At 40.5% G+C, this 21152-nt stretch overlaps 1 protein-coding gene across 1 annotated transcript; it reads right to left on the reverse strand.

Annotated features, from left to right (window-relative positions):
- Nucleotides 1-1512: 1512 nt before the first annotated feature.
- LOC112554873 (protein HEXIM-like) lies at nucleotides 1513-4633 on the reverse strand. The gene has a single exon (XM_025222939.1). The coding sequence runs from the start codon at nucleotides 4479-4481 to the stop codon at nucleotides 3645-3647; it is 837 nt and encodes a 278-aa protein (XP_025078724.1). The 5' UTR covers nucleotides 4482-4633; the 3' UTR covers nucleotides 1513-3644.
- Between the last annotated feature and the right edge of the window lie 16519 nt (nucleotides 4634-21152).

Consider the following 21152-nt stretch of genomic DNA (forward strand, 5'->3'; position numbering starts at 1 on the left):
GTCCATATGCAGGGCTCTCTGCAACTCACCCGCTAGCTTCCTCGCCATGTGGGCGAGACTTTTCGCGCATCTGTACATTCCAATCGGAAGTTTGACTTTTCAGTCCTGAGAACTTTCGCAAGCCCAACGCAAAATTCCACAAATAGTGACATTTTTAGCAAATCGGAATTTTGGGCAAATGTGGGAAATAAGAGCTTCTTCCCATTATTTCCTTAACGCAGAAACAACAGACTCGGCAATAAGGGTTAATACTTCTTTCTCAGCCATCATTAACTGTTGATCTCCCCTACATCAGTTTGCTTGTTTTACACGGCGCCTGCAACTAAGGTTACGTTACGGCAAAACCTATACCACAGAGGGCTTTCCTGAAAACAATGTTTCTTTGGGTTTTTTTTTCCTTAAGCTATTTATGGAAAGTACCAAAAATTAGTTTCAAATCGAGAGCAGGCAAGTACTTATGCAAATCATGTAGCCGTGTGTAAAATAGTTTAGCCCACGTGAAGTTTGTAATTAAAAGCTGTTGCAAAAATTTCCCAAGACTGGCTGAAAATAATCTCATCCTTCCAACATCAAAGTAGGAAACCAAGAAATGTTAAGTAACACCAACTTTATAATCATATCCAGTCTTCATTTAACTAGAAACCAGTGTCTTGCAGCCTGATTTTTTTTTCTATTATGTAAGCATTTCAATTGTTCTGGTTCCTTTGAGTGATCTGCATGAAATCTTTGAGAAATGGCGCAGATCCTATGAAAAAGAAAGACACGCAGAAGACACTAACAATTTTATGTAGATTGTGAAGTTTAAGAAGTTGCTTCCCCTTATTGGAGAAAGCAGGGGTGGGGGAGGAGGAAGAGATGCTGCAGCCTCCCCCTCAAAAAATCTTCAGTAGTGGAGCATTAAACAGGCAGGAAAGTAATGAGATGCAAACTGCATATAATGTGCTTATCAGTTTTAGAATCCACAAAGCACAAGCTCATCCCTACAACATTAAACATGGAGAGTAGGGGGGGGGGTGAAAAGTTGGGGGGGAGGTCAATATGAGACACTTCAAACTATAGCATTAATGATGACTTGTTTTTTTTTTTTTTTTACCACTCTGGTGTTATGCTGTACAAAGAACACACACACAACCCATTATTACTCATACAAATTCGGCTGTAACTCTCTAAAGATGAAGTACTTGTAACACCAAGATGAAAAGTTCCTCCTCCCCCCGCGTTATGATTTCCTTGTTAAAAAAAAAGGTATTGACTTGATCAAATAAATTTCAAAAACTTGTAAATTTCATTCACCACTTAATATTCATAAAATGTGTGTAATTAACTGCACGAGAGAACTGTTAAAACAAACACAATAGCAAGCCAAAAGTAGTTCTTTGGGACTACTCTCAGTAGATAGCCCTAACAGTTATCTATAGATCTCTATATAGATCGTCTAATCAAAGACACTAACCAAAGGCTATCTTTCAATTTCAACCACAGCATCCACTTTGCCACAGCAATCGCCTGCTAAAAATTTTGTAAATTTTAATCAATAGTTCTAGAATAACACTCAAGAATGAGGCTGAAGCACTTTTTTCTGTTGGCGTTTACAAATTCTGGGTATCCAGAACACAGAAAATAATCGCTTTGCAAGTTGACAATTCACTATCAGCTTGACATGTGCAAATAAAGTTAATTTCCAAACATGCAAACACGCATTCAGTATGAACATGCCAAGAAATCAACTCTGGTAATTAACTTTTAATGCAAGATAAAAACTGTTATAATAACATACAACTCCTCCATATGCGAGCAAGATTGTCTCGCCTGGAGAGTCATTGAAAAAGGAAAGACTTAGGCAAAATGTTTTCACAAATATTTGCTAAAATATAAAATATAAAGTCAATATGAAAACATATTGATAACTTTCAATTTGACATTTTTTTGTATTTTTTCTTTGAGACCTAGCAACAAGCATACTTTAAGTTTTGATAATGGTCTAATTAGTATGATTGATGAAATGTTATTCTACGCTATTTAGAAGTGGTAATGAATATAGTTGCAACTTTACCAATGCCTATCCTTTTAGCTGATGTGTTAAATAAGAGCACCATTTGCTGCACAAATCGCTCATACAGTTCTTTCCCTTTTCAAACAGATTAATAAACTTGAAACTGAACAACAAAAAACTTGCAAAATGGAGGTGTGACAAATCTCAACCTATCTGAATTTGTCACATACTGCCACAAAATCAACTTGCCCCACAGTTCAATCTTATGGGTAAACTTTCTAAAATATCTCACAGGATAAGAATTTAAACCAATTTTTTTTTCCAAATGATATCATAGCAAATTTGCTTGTGTATATTCGTCTAATTACTTCTAATGCTGCAAAGTTTCATTATACTTGTCTTAAAATCAATTAAGCAACAATTTTTAAAAAAAATTATTAATGGCATGAAGTGTGGTTCAGTTCGGTTTGTGGCAGCAGCCCATAGATGAAAACGTGCTCTCGTACAGCAAAAAATAAATTCATTTTCTCACACCCGGAGTTATACTCAGCTCTAACTTTCCTCACACTCATTACAATGAAAATTATCACACGGCTTGCCATGTCTTCTCATTTTAAAACACTGACAAACACAGTCATTCGATGTCATCAGTATGTTAATGGTACAAGCATTTTTTAACGCAATGTTCATGTAAACGGTGCAATATTTTAAAAATAAATTCTGTAAATGTATTCTTTTCCCATATAAACATTAAACACTGGCTTAGACACAAGTCCCCTTTTGAAAAGTTTCAAGAAAACGGCCGATGGGATTTGTCTTCAGATCCCTGAATCCATGTCATTACGTAACAGTAACGAATGCTATTTGTAGTACGTCATTCGTTACAACACAGCAGTACTAGTACTACATGCATTGACTTAAAAACAGCATATATTCGCTTGCTTTGTGTCAATATGCCACAGCTGTTTAAATAAAATCATTAAACATTATTTTGAAAGTTTCCATTTACCTGCAACACGGTCATAAATCGGTTTATGGCAGAAGCGTTTGCGACGTTTCCACCTTTTTCTATGGGTAACACTTCACGAAGTAACTAGAATCTTGGTATAAGCAAATGTAAACCAATTTCTCAAAGAGGGCAGCGTCTGCTGCTAGAAGTCGCAACCCTATCCCTGTAAGTGAAAAAAGTGATTCGACATCGTCCAAGTTTCTGTTGACACCACAAAGCGAACACAGCTTGATCCCATCGCCGCACAGAATAGACTCGCCCATCCATGTTTGTCCCTCCGCGACACAGCACACTCGCGCGCAGAATCCCACGGCTAAAATAATCGTCTGCTAACTTCCACTATTGGGGGCCTCTTCCGCTGCAGGAACCGCGGTGATCTCGAAGAGCGGACGGGACTGTTGTTGTCACAGTTTTTGTGATACTGAAGAGATGAAAATGAAGAACATCAAGTCTAAACTTGTCCACTGAACTCGCATCATCTGCGTCCACCAGTTTCAATGAATAGTTTCTCTGAAATGAAATGTTATTACAAGAGAGCTGAATGGCCGGAGTCATAGCCTGTAAGATTTTCGACTCGTCTGCTACATAATCCACACATTTTCCATGTTCTGGTCAGAATCACTGTCCGGAACATTACAACTATTACTTGCAATAATCACTAGCAGATTCAACACCATCACTTCGTTTCACATTGGCTAAATCAATGAACTCTTCGCTGCTGCTGCCCAAAGAATTAGCGTCAGAGCTTTCTCTGTCTCCTTCTTTGACATTATCGACTTTCCTACGCATTGCGAGTTGTCTCTCCATTCTTTCCACTTTCTTCTCCAGTTCAAGGTTCTCTTGAACCAGTTCTTCTTTACTCATTGCTCGAAGCCTTTCTAAATGTAAACTGTCGTAGGTAATGGCGAACTCCTTCTCCAGAAATCTTTCTTCTTCGTCGTCTGGAACTATCAGTATCGCCGAGCTCCTGTGATGATTGGAAGTAGTCAAGGCTACTGGCGGTTCAACTTTAGTTATAGTTTCTGTTGTCTCGATGTATGTTTCATCCATTGGTTTGGGTTCGGGGCCACACTGTGAATCACTATCAAGATTTAAATATGGTGACACCTCACTTTTGATGTGGTCTTCAATCAAAAACTGGGTCGTGTTATATGGGGCTACAGGATGGCCGGATGCGAATGCTTCTTCACGTTTTTGGTTCGCGCGAATAGACTCTCTCGCATCAACTTGCTTCCTTTCGCTCCAAGATAACTTTGTGTACGGCTTCCACTTGCGGTGGTGTTTGCCTCCCTTGTGCCGCCCGCGTCGACGTTTCTTTCGCTTGCGGTCTTCGCCGTCGCTGCCTTCACGCGGACCAGCATTATCGCCGTCAGAACTTTGGAGGCTAACTTCATCGGAGTCGCACTCGCCTTCCTTACATATGTCTGTGTCATCGATCGATATGTTGACTTCACTTGTCGAGAGCTCTGCTTCAGCCATTGAATAATCCGCTACCAAAACCGAAAGTGTTGAACTGGGTCAAAAAGCTGTCGTAGTTGTTGAATGAGTAGTAGAACTGCGATCTCATCATAAGACGCCTCCAAACTTCGTCAGCTGCTGCGGGCCAACTGACTGCTCACGTCTCACCAGTTGGCTTTATCCGAAACTCAACAACGATGTTGTTCCGCTTTAAAAAGTAGATCGGTGAAATGTGAATTCCATTGGTGAGAAAGATAGTGATTGCTTTCAATTATTTTAGGTGCTTATAAACAAACTTTAGTCATAGATTGTTAAAAATTACTTCTATGTGAACAATAAAACATACACGAAGAAAGAAACTGTAAACAAATTCTGTGCGAGAAACGATGCGGATGAATATATTAGTTACAGGGACACTACTCTCAAGCCCAGAGCCTCACGTCAGCAATGGCGACTCTTCAGAGACCTCGGTGAAAGCTATTTATCATTGATAGACTGCTTTTGAGGTCGATGAATAGGCTTTTGAGTGATGTTTGGCTCATGCGTTTAACTAAAATTGAAATAGTGCATCATGCATCCACATTTCCTATACTTTAAATGCAACCAGACTCAACAATAAAACATGTGTGACTTGTTTTATTTTTTCTTTTCCTAAAGACCATCAAATGGAGCAGTATCTAAATCGCACGCACCGTTTTATCAGCTAAGCATGCAGGACTAACACATTAGAAATGCATATTAATCGTACTTTGTACAGTAGAATTATATTGCAGAGCGGTTTCCGACACGTAGCACAACTGATCCCAATACACGGAATGAAAGCATTATGGTCAGACGATAAACTAAACAACAATAACAACAAAATTAAACTCATTCGAAAATTTCACAAACTGACAGGTTATTAAGTAACGAGAAACAATGAAAAAATATATTTCGTAAAAAAATTGGTTGGATCAAATATTGCTGTATACTGCTTAGTTTCCTGCGTAACGGTCACAATATTTGCTGAAAGGGAAATAGCACAGCAAAGCAAAGTTAACAGTTATTCAGTAGAAATGATAAAATAACTTTGTTCGGATATTTATCAACATATGAACATACTCTTCAATGAATGATAGTATAGAATATTCAGTTCATCATTCTTTTGTATTTATTCATGATGTTGCACTGTGCAGTCTTCTTGAGGTGTGTGTGTGTTAATAGAAAATAAAGGGTATAGTCTTGGAACAGTCATAAAAAAATCTAAAAGGAAATTGCAAGATCATGATATCAACAATGTAGTTAAGATCCTGCTTATAAAAGTTTTCTTGTATCATGTGCCCATATAGTACATGATAAAATTCTGTGATATGGATCAGATTCTTGTGTTAGCGTTAAATATCTTACAATTATTATTTTATTCACAATGTTAAATTCTGTGAGTATTGCCTGGCTGTCCATAACCTGCAGATGTCTGACAGCACTACACATTTTTATACATCCCACTTTATTTTTTCAGCGTAAACTTTATCCATAAGTCAGTTCATTCATGTACGCGTACGTAGGTGAACATAATTCCCCCTTCCCTCCACACTCTTCCACATACCCAACGCAATAGAGGTCCTTAAGAACTTTGTAAGGCATACACACAGTAAAAACTGATTCAGTATCCATAAGCATATCAGGTTAATGCTGCCTCCTAACAAAACATAATTTACTGTTCGAAAGTTTTTCAAATATATTGGTCAAAACGTCTTTAATATATTTAAGTGTCTATACTATTATCTACTTAATATTATAAGTTAGAAAAGTTAGTTGGGCAGAAGTTTGATTAGGCATTAGCTAGCATATTGGGATTTGGGGCTTTAGAAGGGGAAGGCATGTGTTAGCCATACCAAATGGGAAGGTAAAACATTTTTGCTTGGGATTTGGTGGGAGAACTGAAAAATGTATTTAATAAATTTTTTTAGTTGGGAATCAAGAGGACCAGGTCAACTAGAAACCATTTTCAATTATCGTGTTTATAGTTGCCTGTGCTAGAGTGTATAGCACTTTAGTTTCCTCTAATGACAAAACTCTTTATGTTTGTATGTGAAACATTGATCTGGCTTGCTGGTGCATCACACATTGCCTGTGAGTGTGAAGGTTCTTGAGATGGACACAGAGCATTGTAAATGTGGTGAGTAAGTATCCATCTAATTTACAGTGGTTTCAGTTACAGTTGATGCTTTATGCATGTAATTTGGCTTTTGGGTACCCAGCCTGATTTTTAAAAAAAAATCTTGACATTAGTAAAGAAAACCTCATTCCACTTTATTAAACATATCATACAATCTCCAAACCACAGTTAATTTTAAAGAAAGAAATGAAAAATTCCTCTTGCAACCATATTTTTCTTATTGACAGGCTGACAAGGATCTGGTTCAATATTTACACAGCGTAGTCTGGTTTATCAGAGTAAAATCTTCCCTAAAAGGACAAAATAAAACATTTTCATCAGATATATTCCTGGCATTAAGTTTGTGTTTACGTTTTAGTGGAAGGGTTTTGATTTAGTTCTTTTCTGTGAAATCCTGACCAACAAGACAACAATTAAAAATAATAATAATTTGCATCTATTGATATCAAATCTTTGTACAAGTTAGTGCAAGAACTCTGCTAGTATTCTTCCTTACAGTTCTAAATGTGGCCTTTATTTGTTATATGTGGGAGAAAAATGTTGTGGACTGACATTGAAGGAAAAAGTCTGTGTAGGCAAGCCAGATTTCAATCTTATTGCTGCAGACACATTAGGTGAAGTAAACAAACATCTTTTAACCTGAAAAAAATCATAAGATAAACCCGTACGTTGTAAACAGAAAATTAGCATGTTACAAGATTTGGAAGTTTCTGTTTACCATTAAAAATAGAAAGGAAGTGATTATATCAGATCTGCCTAAACCTCTACTGCATTATGGAAAACACTGTTGATATTTATATTTATATGCATCTTCATTTTCTGTGGTAATCCCACAGACTAGATCTGCAGTGGTATTTCCTAGAAGAAGCATATTCCTCGGTGCACTGTGTAGTGGTATTTATTCTCATATTCCCAGGTGACTTGTAACAACTTTCTTTTCGTAGGCAGCCCTTGTCAATATATTAGTAGAAAATATAACATGTATTTTGGAAAAAGTGGGTAGCTTAATGCCAACTCCATTGATAAAATAAAATAGAAAGAAAACCTGATTATCCAATAAAAAGCGAGATTGGGAAGGGGTGACGGAGAGAACTACATAAAAGAGTTAACGTGTCTGAAAAAAGGAGCTTGTAGAAGAATAGTGTATGAGAGATTTGGGTCCCGACATGGGTAAAGAGCCAGAGCCCAAGGGAGAGAACCGCGGCCATTGAAGTCGCGCTGAAAGCAGTTGGGTCTGCTGTTCGGCGAAGTCGCTGATGTTTGTGCCTCTAATATCATCTATAGCATTTATACATAAAAGATGCTCAGACTACATAGCAGGAGGGTTTAATACTAAAACTTTTACGCGGACAGTAGTCAGCTACCGCTTATCTAATTAGTTTTGTGCAGCATGACGCACACAACGAATACGAGTTGTGAAGGGGAAGTAAGTGCCAGATAATAGATGAAAAAAGTAATGTCTTTATTAACAATATTTTTGTACCGTACACCTTCACGCTGTTACGCATGTTACAATATTAACAGAAAGCAAAAATATGAAACTGAAAAAGTTCAGCAGATATCAAGGACGTGGGAATATTAAACAGAATTTAAAAAAAAAAATACGCCATGTCACGCAATATTAACGTGCAAAAAACATCAATTGGTTTCATAAGCAGAATAATAATAATAGTGATGCGACTTAAGTGCAATTTCCCATTGCATAGTGCCAACCGACAATGACATTTTAAAATGGGAAAGGGAGTTTCGTTTGAATTCGCTCTTAAAATTTCTATAGACTGCATGTTTTCGTTTTCGACACAGGCAACGATTATTAGATTATCAGACAATAACATTTCCATAGCCGGTAGTTGGAATGTTAAAAAAAAAAAGTGGAAACGAATTAGGGTTTTTATGTGAATACATGTATTTATATTTCACTTGTAGAAGAGACGTTGCAGGATATATGATGTCAGCAGCCTTGCCTGAAATCATCTCTCACGTTTAACACATCGAATGTTTGCAAATCTTTATTTCTTTTCCCCTACTCGCAATCACATTCACGCAGTTGAGGATAATTCACATTCATGCACGTGCCCACACGAATACAACAAGAAATATAGAACACAGTAAGTGTCGTCACCCTAACACTAACGGGGATGTATGCCGCTGTGCTCAACACAGTGAGATGTAAGGAATGAAAGTTTGAACATTTATGCGTACTGTGTATATCCCCAGGATGCAATTAATGACATTGACATGGTCTCATTTTGGACTGAGTAGAATGAGAAATGTCTATGTGCTTAGGTCAGTTTTATGGGAAGCCTAAATTAATAATACAAAAAAGACAAATTATCGTGATTTGTATAATTGTTTGAGTTAAAAAAACAAAACAACTGTGTTCATGGAAAAAGTGCCCTGAAGTTAATGGACATCAAGCTGTGCATTTGAACAATACCAAGGAATCAGGCAAGAATCAAACAAATTGCTGGCATGGGCAGTCACTGATAGGAAATTTTGATTTTTAAAGATTCTTGAAAAAGGAAGCTGACAACAATAATTAATTTTATGTATAACAGTACTTGGCAGGATACATCTGCTAACCAAGCTCTCAGTCAACGTTTATTTGGATGACCTCCATGGAACACCAGTCTGCCTGTTTTTTTTTTAAATACTAATGTTTTTCCTAAGTACATGGCTGTGTTACATGTTTTCATCTTGGATTCTTTTTATTGATTGGATTCTAATGGTCATAATAGATGTGCCTGCTGATAATGATTTTTATTTGTCTTAATAAAGCACATCATTGTTTTAAAAACTGGTTTCATAGAGGTCCTTAAATAGACCGGAAACAGTAAGCTTTTAACATGTCCAGTATAGGTGATAGACAACCAAAAAAAAAAAGAGATAGCTAGGGATTATCTGCTGAATGAAACCAGATGCACCATCCAAAATAGCCCTTCATTGAAAAGTTGATGGTAAAAAGTAATGTGGTCAGCCAAAAGAAATTACTAACATGGCAAATAAATAAATTTAGGTGAGAACTAGTTATAATGTGCTAAAGCAAAACATAAGATTTTTCATATACCTGACTGTATTAGGAATGAGCATGCTTAATCCTTGGTATAAATTTCATTGTTAGTACGGGTTTTTTATTCTTTTATAATTTATATGGTATTTGTTTTCCTGTCTTTCGTATGCTCTCCAGGTCTCGTTCTTGTTCTTAAGCTCTAAGAGCATACTCCTTAGGAGTTTGAATATGCGCTTTACAAATTTTGCATTTATGATGATGATTATTATTATTATCTTTCATTGTTTGATTGACTTTATAGATCTGGTGCATTATTTGGCTTTCATTTTAATTATATTGTTTTGCTTTCCATTCATTGTACACCTGCTCAATTCATAAATACATATATATGAAATTATTGTTGGGGACCACTCAATGCTATTTTGCTTAAACGTTTCTTATGAGTACTGAAAACATGTTTTAAGAACTGTGACAAAACTGTACAGTAACATTACTGTGTCGTGCAAAAGTGTGCAGAACATTATTTTAAATAGTATGTTAATTCTCTCTTAGACACAATTAGTTTGTTTGTTTAGTGTTAGTAAGTTGCTGAAAATGTTATTAAAATGATGATTTACTAATTTTACTTTTTCCAGTGATCTGTTAATTACTTATTCTTGTTTGCATATCTGCTTGCAAAAATATGCATGCTCTTTGCCTAACTGCAAACATATTGATAAATGCACACTTGATAAATTCAAAATATAATAGATTCAAAGGCCTCCATAAGTGATGAAGATTCTTGTCTCCTTCCTGTATACTTAATGTGTGATAATTCTAGATAACAGGATTGACAGATTGCACTAACAATGTATATCAACATGAAGTTGGCAATATGAAGTGAACTTACAGAGCTCATCATATAGCCCTAAAGGGTAGCAAAAAGAACTATCCAGAGATGTGATGAATATATTCATTCAAATTGCTGAGCTGATTCTGACCTTATTCAGTTCTTGATTACATATATGCTTTTAGGTTGACCAGAACTGTTAGGGGTTGTTCACCCAGATTTAGGGAAACTAACCATAAGAAGAAAAAAAATTACACCCGTCATTTAATATCCTTGCACTTGTGACAAGTATAATAATCTCCTATGTTTGTTGTAATGACGTCAGTGTTGCAAGGGTAGGTTACAGTTGACCTCCACCCGTGCTTGCTATACATGAAACTGAGATTACTGGCTTTCTGCCTAAAAACGAAATTCCAGTGATTTATGCAAGCCGAATAGATCATGTTTTCACTTCAGAACCCTTTGTTTTTATACAATTTCTGCGTGTAATAGTCCGTCACATATAAATCTGCATCCGTCTGGAAGGCTGAAGTTGCAGGCGGCGGGAATGCGACTCAATTTCAAGGTGAATGCATCTGGTCGGTGGCAGTTACCAAGAGAACAAAAATAAAAAAAGAGAAGAGAGAAGCGTTGATGAAGATGAACAGTCGTGTTTTTATTATGAAACACAATCAGTTCACAGCTGACCATAAACTGCAAGAAATGTCTAGTCTGTTTTTTGTACCCCAGTCAACTCTTGCTAGGTGGGGGAGTGAAAGATTGTGTCATCCAGGCGTGGAGAGTTCCTTTTATTATTATTAAACACTTGAGAGGCCGAAGGAGATAGTCAAACAGTCCCCAGCTTAAAGGGTGAGGTTTGTAGTCACGTTTATCTGTAGTAGAGCGCGAGAAGAAACAAACTAGCGACGAACTGTTGTATGCAAGCCGCTCTCGCCCTTGACCCTTGGGGTGCACGTCCTTGCTCACACCCGCTGGCAGTCACGTGACCGAGCCACTAGCTCGCCGAATTCCATTTTCGCTGCTTTTTCAGCCCAGCGCCGCAAGCTGTTACTACGTATAGTGATTTCCGTTTTTGAATTATACTTTGTCCACAGTTTCCCGAGCATTCCTATTATACCCAGTGTTCGGCAGGAATGTTTGCTCTTGCACGTTTCATTAGGAGCGTTGCGCGTTCGCATCATGCGTGTCTGTAATTATTCTATCGAATTTCGCTTCGTGGGTGAGTGCATGCGTGGGTGTGTGCGTTATTTTGTCGATTAATTTATTGTGTTACCGTCGCTGTTCATCTCTATACGATGTAAACAGTCAGTGATCAACTCGGACAGTAGTGGCTTCAAGATGATTGTTCGCATTATTGACGTGCTAGCTTTGTTATTGTTTATCTTATTATTTGTGAGAGAAGAGCGTGATGCACGTCGGGATGGCTGGTAAGCACAATGTGCAACGCAGTAAATGTTTGGACGTGTGTGTGTGTGGATATATCTGTGTGCGTGCAGTGGGTGAGACAGACGCGCACATGTGAGGCAAAAGCTTGGTCAGGAAAATGAATCGGGAAGGATTTATCGTAATGGACATGAGCTTTTTCAAAGATATTTCTTTCAAGCACATCACAATGTGGCGAAAATCTGTTAAAATGACTACAGCAATCTGTGTGTGTGCGTGCGCGCACGCTCGTGATCACTGTCACTTTTTGGGTGAAACACTTTGAGAACGGCGTCCATGCATTCTGTCAAACACAATCTGCTTTCAGCAAGAGCAATTATAATAATAGAAGAAAAAAAAAAAAAAAAATAACGGAGTTTGGCGATCAGAGCACTGTACATATACTTATGGAATTTTTAAAAAAATCGGTAGAGCTGCACTTGCGCAGAATAAACAAGTAAACCCACTTCTACGACTGTTTCGACAAGTGTTCTAAGTGGAGTTTATGTACATACATATATGCCCTTAGACTAGTAGGACCATGAAGCGGTGGTAATGTGCTTATTCCATGCGCAGGCAGACACTGTATTACTCGATTAGCTCTCCACGGAGTAGTTAACATTGGCGAACTGATTATTTTCTCACATTTATGTAATTGTTGCTACAACAGCAACAACAATAATAATGGCCCTCCTGTAGTGCATATTTTCCTAGTATACACCAGTCCTGTGCTATTAAGCAAAATAGTAGCCAACAATAACTCATAAGCAGTGTGTGTGTTTGGGGAGAGAGAGAGAAAGAAAAAAAAAAATAGCCATTACACACTATTGGATGCTAAGAGGGCTGCTATGTCTATAACTTTATCTCTCTCTAGCTGTTGCATGCATTCTGCAAATATACAATTGAATGATATAGCTATAGAATGCAGTTATATAATTACAAAATACATTATCTAGCTAAAGAAAGAAAATTGTTACCCGCTTGGCGCCCCATACATACAATCCTCTGGAGTAAGGAAACAAACCCTTCCATGCTGCACTTAATTTGCACGCTGAGTGCCATGATATATTTAGTTCGTGTAGCAGATGTTCATTACTGTCTCATTTCACAGTTGAGTAGTCAGCCTAACAAGCAACTAAATTATAAATAAACAAAGTCAAAGAATCCAAATAGTATCTCCACATTCATCCCTCACTGTATATATATATATACTAATCAGGTATATGCTTGTGGATAATGCTGAGCGCAATCATCATCATCGTCATCGTCGTCATCGTCTTCTACTACTACTATCCAGTATAGAAGTGACTGTTCCAGAGCCACTGAAGACCATCATGAACAAATCTCCAGTGTTGTCCATAGGAATGGGAATCCCATGGGAATCCCATGGGAAACGTCCCATGGGATGGGATGGGACGGGACAGCACACACTTGTATTTCCCATGATAGTCGATACTTGATATTGCAAAATAAATTTACTGTTATTTCATTCATCAAGGATTTAAATCTTTCCTCTGAATCATCTATTGTATGTGAAGTAGCAGGAATTATAGAATAAAAGCCGAAAAGTGGTTCAGTGTTGTCCATAGGATTGTTAATACCATGGGAATCCCATGGGAAAAGTCCCGTGGGATGGGACGGGATGGGACAGGCATAAATTGCCATGGGACGGGATAGAAAAATATGTCCCATGGACAACCCTGCAAATCTCACACCTTGTCTAAGGATCTGCTAGTGCCCTAGCTTGCTGTCCACTTTTTGCATGCGGTCTGTCCACCGTGAAACAGGGACAGAACTGATTCTCCTTCAAAACCAATTTCTCGTACTGGTATAAGCAATCTTTCAACTCGCCCAATACTAAAGATGGCAAGCAACAGGCGTCTGGGCTGCATGAGAGGGTCGTACTATTTTTTCCACACATTAATGTGTCTGTATGGTCCATTCACTTCCACTAACTGGGATGCTTAAGTATGGATATCTATGGATATCATGCAGCTCGGCTGTGAGTGGCACACTCTTTACATTTCCCTTCCCCTATAGTCTTCCTTTTTGAATAATGCATCGTCTATCTGTTCTTGCAGCAGCTTAAGCTGCACAAGCAAGAATTGCACACGCTCCCTGACCGTTGCTGGAATGTCCTCCTGCTTGCCAGTCGATTTCCCAATCTTTTCCGGACGTCCTAGTTGCTCGAGTGTACTCGGCGTGGGATGCACAGTGCGCTCTAGCATCTCATTTCCACTTTTTAAAAAATTCTCCCTAACTATAAGCTTATTCGTCAGAATGGCGGGGTCATTGTATCACACAAGATAGCAGACCTGATGCGGAAGTCTGGAGCTAGCATGTCACAGGCTCTTTCTCTGGTGTATTTTTCTAAAGCCCTGCTTGGCCCGAACTCCAGAGCGAGTTGCATCTTCCGGATGGCGGGTTGTGCCTTGTGGGTGAGTTGTAGAGCGTGCTGCGCGTGGTTGGCCGCGTACTGCAGGTGATGTATGCTGCAAGTGGTGGCTGTGCATTGAGATGATAGGTGCAGGTCATGTAATGCAGATGATGGTGAGTTCATTGCAGGTGACGGGCAGTGTAATACAGGTGATGGGAAAATGTAATCCAGGTGCAAAGTTAAAGACCGGTTTCTTTCGGCTTTTGTCTCGCCTGCAGTCTGACCCTCATTTTCTGCTAGGGTTCTTTGTGACAGGTTGTGTGTGAGTTCAGGTCAGCTCGCCCTTGGCCGCCGTTCTGTAGGGAAGATCAACGGACTAAGCGGTGCTGGTTGGGCAGTCGGACAAACAGCGTCTGACCTTTGATTTCACGAGTTGCTGTGCCTTTGAGATGGATCATGAGCTCCAGGGTCGCGACATCTGATGCACATCTGTCCACCCTCCCCCCCCCCGCCATTTTGCAGTGGTCTTCCCTCCGCCTGAACCCAGCGACAGAAGAAGGACCCCGTTCTGCCGGGAGATGCTACTTCACTCTCTCTGTGCCTCTAAGATCGAACACGTACGTTTCGAGTGGTCTCAGGATTCCAGAGTTGTGGCTGTATTGACTGTTGTCATTAAAGAATAAAATTAAAAACAACACTGACAGGATATAAATGATATTGTTTGCGTTTAGTTTCATCAGGGCAAATGATAAAGTATTTCAGCCTTCCACCAACACACACACACAGTCAAAAGTTTGGCGAGAACTACTTCATTTTTCTTTTCCTAGTAGTGGTTAACCGAAACACGGATCTCACTGAGTCACACAGATTCTAGGATCCAGAGTGTCCGCAAAAGGTGAATGTGAATCAGGGACATCATAACAAACAACAGATTGTGGATATCTTTGCCTGCACCGCCGGCAGGAGACTGCCTGTAATTTCCAGCCCACTGATCACGTGACACAAGGTGGCGGCTGCTCGCAGCGAGTCGGGAGATCGAGCGGGTACGGGTAGGGGTAGCGGAAGAGGGATCTCTGATGGCCGCTGGTTGCAGTACTGCGCGTGCCGCGTGCGTCGTGAAGCTGCGCGGGCGATGCACACCTTAGAACGGACTGACGTTCGGAAAAATTTTCGGCTTTGCTCGCCGATCTCCGACATCACGAACCTCGATCCGTGACATGCGCACTGGAGGACAGATGTCAGAGCAGGGTCAGTGGATATAAATATTCATAAGCAGAGGTCATTTTGTTCTTGCTTGTACTTTTAGTTGTGTGTGTGTTTGTTTTTTTTTTGTTTCCCAAATTTTTTTCTAGGCTGCAACCAACTTATCTACGCGCACAGAAGGCCATGCGTCGCAATATTAATACCTGGTTATACAGGTGTTTGTTCTTTCAATGTCATATTGTGTTATCTTACATGCCGAATTAAACTGCTGGATTTTTTTTTTTTTTTTTCTTCTCAATGTCCGTCTGTGTCAACCGTCCGTGTAACAGTTAATTTTAGCTGTACTATATGCATCAAGTGATTGGTGTGGCACTTGTTTGCTATTCGTCAGCATAGAGAAGATGCACGCTCACACATACAAACGCACGTACATGCACTTACGCGTTCGCACGCACACGCACGCTCTATGACAAATCCGCCATGTTTACACTCTGCATTACACACAATTTCTTGTCCTTCAGGTTAGTCGTTTTTAGCCGTACACGCGGATTTATGCGCATCACAACAACAGCTTGGGTTTTCAGTTCGGGATTTGGCTGAGAAGTTAACAGATGGTAAGGAAGCTTATCCCCTTCTTCATATCACAGGTCCCAGTCACCCCATCCATAAAGGGAAATATCGTTTACAATGTGCGTGTGTGGACGGGTGAGGGAGGGGTGAGGACGAAGGCTGCACTAGCTAGTTCAGAAAGTATCCTATGGCGTGTACAGACAAACGTACGTGTCGTGTGCCTCATGAGCCCGGCATATGAATATTAACATAGACACAAACACACAAACACGCGCGCGCTCTTTCAACTCCGCTGTCCGGCCCGCGACTTTTCCTACCGAGTTGGGCAACTTGCCGATACCCGTACAACTATCTTCTGCTGCCTTAAAGATTTATAGGGGTACAGCAGCAGAAGCGGCAATGGCGAGGCTGGACAGGGTCTGACGCAGCCATAACCTCAGGTTTACTGCAATCTGTACAAGCCCCTCGTAGTACCAACCCTGCTTTACGGATACGCAACGAGGATTCTGCCTTTCTCATCCCACCCTCCAAAGACAGGAACTAGTCAAGGGACGAATGACTGATTTGGTAATGAGCTTTACCCAGTCATTAGAAACAAAATTGCACCCCACTACGCCTTTAAAATTGCGCAGCCACGTAGCCCGGTGACAAAATAAGTTTCCTTTTATACTTAAGTCATAGGTTTAATTTTAATGACAGTTAAAACCTTTGCTTTTTTATTTTCGGTTTTGTTTGAGTTTTTTAATTTTTTTAATAGCTCGGTACATTGAGAAATTTACATTTAAAGTTACTGCATGTCAACTTTGGGCTGGGCGCTAGGGTTTGGAGTTGGGCTTAGGCTTTATGTTGCTAACAAATGTGGGTGTGATTATACTATGTTTCTGACAGAATGTAGAGACTGCAATAACAATCTGCGAATGTGTCACCCAGCTTGGTAAGAAATGTGAAATCTCGTCCAACGCATCTTTACCGCCCACGAGCAAATAATATTACACCGAAAATAAGAAAAACTTGTCTAGCTAAACAGTAACATCCATCAATAACATTGACAACAAAACTGCCTGGGACAGACTAGAAGACAGCATAAGACCGAGATGCAAAATATGAAAACTTAGGCCAGAGAGGCGTTGTCTTATTCCTTGACACGACATCCATGTTGTCTGGCAATGTCACAGCCCTACCTGCCTCAGATTCCTAAATGTCATTTCTTGCCTGTCTCTCAGCTGTCACTACATATTTCCAGCTGTAACAAATCCTGTCATAAATAAGATTAGATACAGCAATAAACAATGTAATAAAAGGATTATACTTGTAAGCATAATTATTGTTTATTTTTAGTACTTCAATAATAATTAAATCAATGCAGCCACCAAGCTGACAGCTCCAGCTTCATCATCAAGTCTGAGAAGTATACGAGGCTGAGGTAGTATCACCACCGTTGAAGGTTTGTTTTGTTTTTGTTGTTTTGAAGGCAGCGACCTCCCCCATCTCCCGACCTGGACGCAGAACTCTTATCGGAGAGCTCGGGTAGTAACATTCGGGTGGTGTGTGTCTGACTGAGCGACTTCTGAAGTGTTATACCTGTGTGTCCCACTTAAGTCGAGATCGTGTTGTGTGCACGTGGCTGTCATCTGTAGCGTTATTCGTCAGCCTCAGTCTCTCTCAGTCTTTTTATTCCTCCTCTCCCCCACCACTCTCTCTCTCGTACGCTCACATATTCTTAGAACACTACATAATACAATATTATTATATCTTTGTATTTCTCTTCCGCACTCACTCAATCTCTGAGTGTTTTGTGTGCACGTTGGGGGCGTGTATCCTCTCTCCGCATGTACATCTGTAACCGCTCGTGCAAAGCCTGTAACAGCAGTGTGCAGCTCTGTAACACTAGTCTTCACACTTGTATTAACAGAGTCTGTGTCTGCACCACTCTTTGCTCGCCATCTTGCAACATGATTACAATATTGGCCTTCATCTTCAGCGTCTTTATGTTCCTGGCCAGTCATCGGCTCTGCAGAGGGGGACAGTCGGATGCAGGACTGTAATTTCCCCCTGAATTCTGCATTCTTCATCTTCCCACCGCCTCCCTTCTGAAAAAAATATCTTCTTCTCCTTCTCCTCCTGTTTTCATTGTGATCTCAAATATGAAGTGTTTACTATATTGTTATTGTCTTGTAACTGGGGAAATTGAGTCTTCTGTTTCTTCTAGCTTTTGTTGTTTACGTAAACAACAAGAAAATACGGCCGTTCCTGAGACCTAAAAGGCTCAGCGTGCGCATGCGCGAGGGCGAGGACGATGCGCGTGTTTGTGTGTGAGCGAGAGAACACAGACACAGAGAAGCTTTAGATGAGTCAGATTTTTCTTAATCTAGACATTTTAAACTTCGTAGTTCTGATCGACGTCGTTCTCTTAGGTGTGGAAGGCAAAGAGGGAGGGAGTGGGGAAGGAAAGGTATTAGAACTGCGGTGGAAGAAAACTGGGGAGACTCCTTCGATATTAGAAATTAAAAAATGGTATTTTCATTATGAAGATTCTCACAAACTTCTAGAAGTCATGACGTGAGATGCACAAGCAAACTAAGTTTGAGTAATTTTAATGAAACAACTTGAAATCAAAACCTTTTCCATCCTGGAGCTGAAAAAGCTAATTGTTAGCACCTTAACAAGTTAGACAAAAGGTGCCATATGAGAACTTTCAAGTTGCGCCAGAATGTATACCTTCATCATTCATTCATCCCTTGACTGGTACCAGCTGACATACGGTTATGCTGATCCACCCGGACTGGTCGTCAGGGGGGACAACTGGATAGACGCGGAGGCTGAAGAGGTTTGCCACTCAGGACTGTCCTGAGCGGTGATGAGCAGGTCCTGCATGGAACAACCACCTTACTTCTTCCCATCTGCACGTGAAAGGTGTCGACACCCTCTCTTCCCTCAAAAGTACCCTGAAGAACGGTCTTCGACTGTCCATGTAGTTTGTCTCCCCCTTTCCTTGGTTGTTTCGCTCCCTTTGCCAATCTTTGCCTCAGGTTACTCTCTGAGTCTGTTAAAAATTATAACAGAATTAAAATGTACCCATGTCTACATGTCTCTATTCTGGTGAAACGGATTCAACCCCAGACTGTCGTCATCACCATACTTTTTTTCTCAGTTCCACTGCTGCGACCGGACGGCAAGAGCGACCAGGAACTGTGCCACGCGGTCGTCAGTCGAGGCTGGCTGGCGTTTTGCATGAAGTAATAACTGCCCGCCGAAAATCGATCAAGAATAAGGCTACAGCCTCACTCTCCCCCGCTCTACCCACTTCTCTTCTGCCCACCCCACCCCCGCCCTCCACTTTCCTCCCCTTTTCCTCCCCAACCGTTTTTCTTTGCAGTCTTGCGGAGAACCTAACATGAAGATGACGGGGTGTCTTGCGATATAATGGCGACCTATTCTCCGAAAATAGATTGCGTCAAGAGGAAATCAAAATAGTGTTAAAAAACTGTCACAGCCCTGGTGAGGTCTGATAATATGAGGGAGTGCTAGAAAACTGCTGCTATTACCGGCATCACTCAGCACACTATTAGACTAAGACTAGTCATGTGTTCTTAGTCGCCACTTTTTAGCCTGTGGAGGTAAGCGTGAAAATGATGGTCATCGTTCTCATGTAGGTGTGATAGATATGTAACCATTGATGAGAAGGTATAAAAGCATCATCATCACCTGGGTGGGAAGTTTTGTCCAGCAAGTACAAGAATTGCATCCCGGGGTTTCTTCCTGAAGTAAGAACGCTCGTTGCACGGCAGCACCGTGGTGTTAAATACATGTACACCACAATCTACACGCGCCAGTCGTAACGGGTGCCTGCTTGATAGCCACACAGAGAAGGCAGGAAGTCTGGTAGCAAACAACCTCCATACTACACCCGATTAAGGATCATCAGAATGACAAGACAGATTCCAGGTGAGTTGTCGATACCAGCGCATCACAGTTTCCTTTAGCGCAGATGTACCCCCATCCCTATAGGAATATTAAAATATATATATAAGAGATGCTAAAAATAAAATGTTCGCCGACAAATTACTGTAAACTGCAGCATGTAAAGTCAGAGAGTGAAGTGGGAATATGATAACGCGATGCCTGTGAGTAACAGAAGCCCAACTACCCGGGATAACGCTAACCTGAAACGAATTTACATCCACCCCTTCCTCCCCACTCTCCTCCCTACCACCCCAAGACCTTTGCCCTTCATTCACTTCCCCCTCCCTGCACCGACAGCAAGGTGTACGCCATCCCATAAGATAAGATAATTAGCGGGTCACAGTGCGGACTGAGCCAACGTTCACTTCCCCCCAAGCCATGCACGCATGCGCAGTGCGGTGCTCGTGACGTTTTCGCCATTCGGCAGATGTGCTACCCGTCAAGGCCACCCGCCCCGCTCTGCTCTTCCTCTCGATGGAGTTTCTATTTTCGTCTCGAGGGGTCTGTGGACACCTTATAGTTATTTTCTTTACTGAGCCTAACGGGAATTGTGTTTGCTGGTTGTTATTGTGGTTGGTGATGGCTTGTTATAGTTGGTTGCAGATGAATGAGTGCGTGATTTTTTTCTGACATTGATGTTTACATTAAAAAATCAAGTATTAATAACATGGATGAGAAAGGTAGCTCTGCCTCGGATAAAGAAGTGTTGTAGTGTTTTTACGATGATGTGGACTCGGTGAAGGTGACTCGGCCCTGGACAAGAATGCGGATGGTGCACGAGCGACTCTTTAGATGCTTAATGTTTTGTTTGTTCTTTTTAAAAACAGGGTATGTTTACTGTAACGCTAGCTAGGGGTACACAGACCTGATGTAGGAGGATACGAGAAGGTGGAGTGTAGATAAGGTCGGTGGTAGGGGAGGACTTTCAGGAAATGTACGATAACTTACACACAAGCGCACAGACACACACACACAAACACAAACACACAGAGATTCTTGGTGTGGTTATGTTAAGAGCTGCCTTTCTCCGCGGTGGTATATTGTTTTTTCAGGGTGATATATTTCTACAGGATAGGATGCCTTGTCTAGATATGCATCTGAATGTACGATCAGGCGCGCAATAAATATCAGCACTCTGTCTTACATATGTATGGCTTGTG

This window comes from Pomacea canaliculata, linkage group LG2 (assembly GCF_003073045.1).
Source record: "Pomacea canaliculata isolate SZHN2017 linkage group LG2, ASM307304v1, whole genome shotgun sequence".
Taxonomy (NCBI): domain Eukaryota; kingdom Metazoa; phylum Mollusca; class Gastropoda; order Architaenioglossa; family Ampullariidae; genus Pomacea; species Pomacea canaliculata.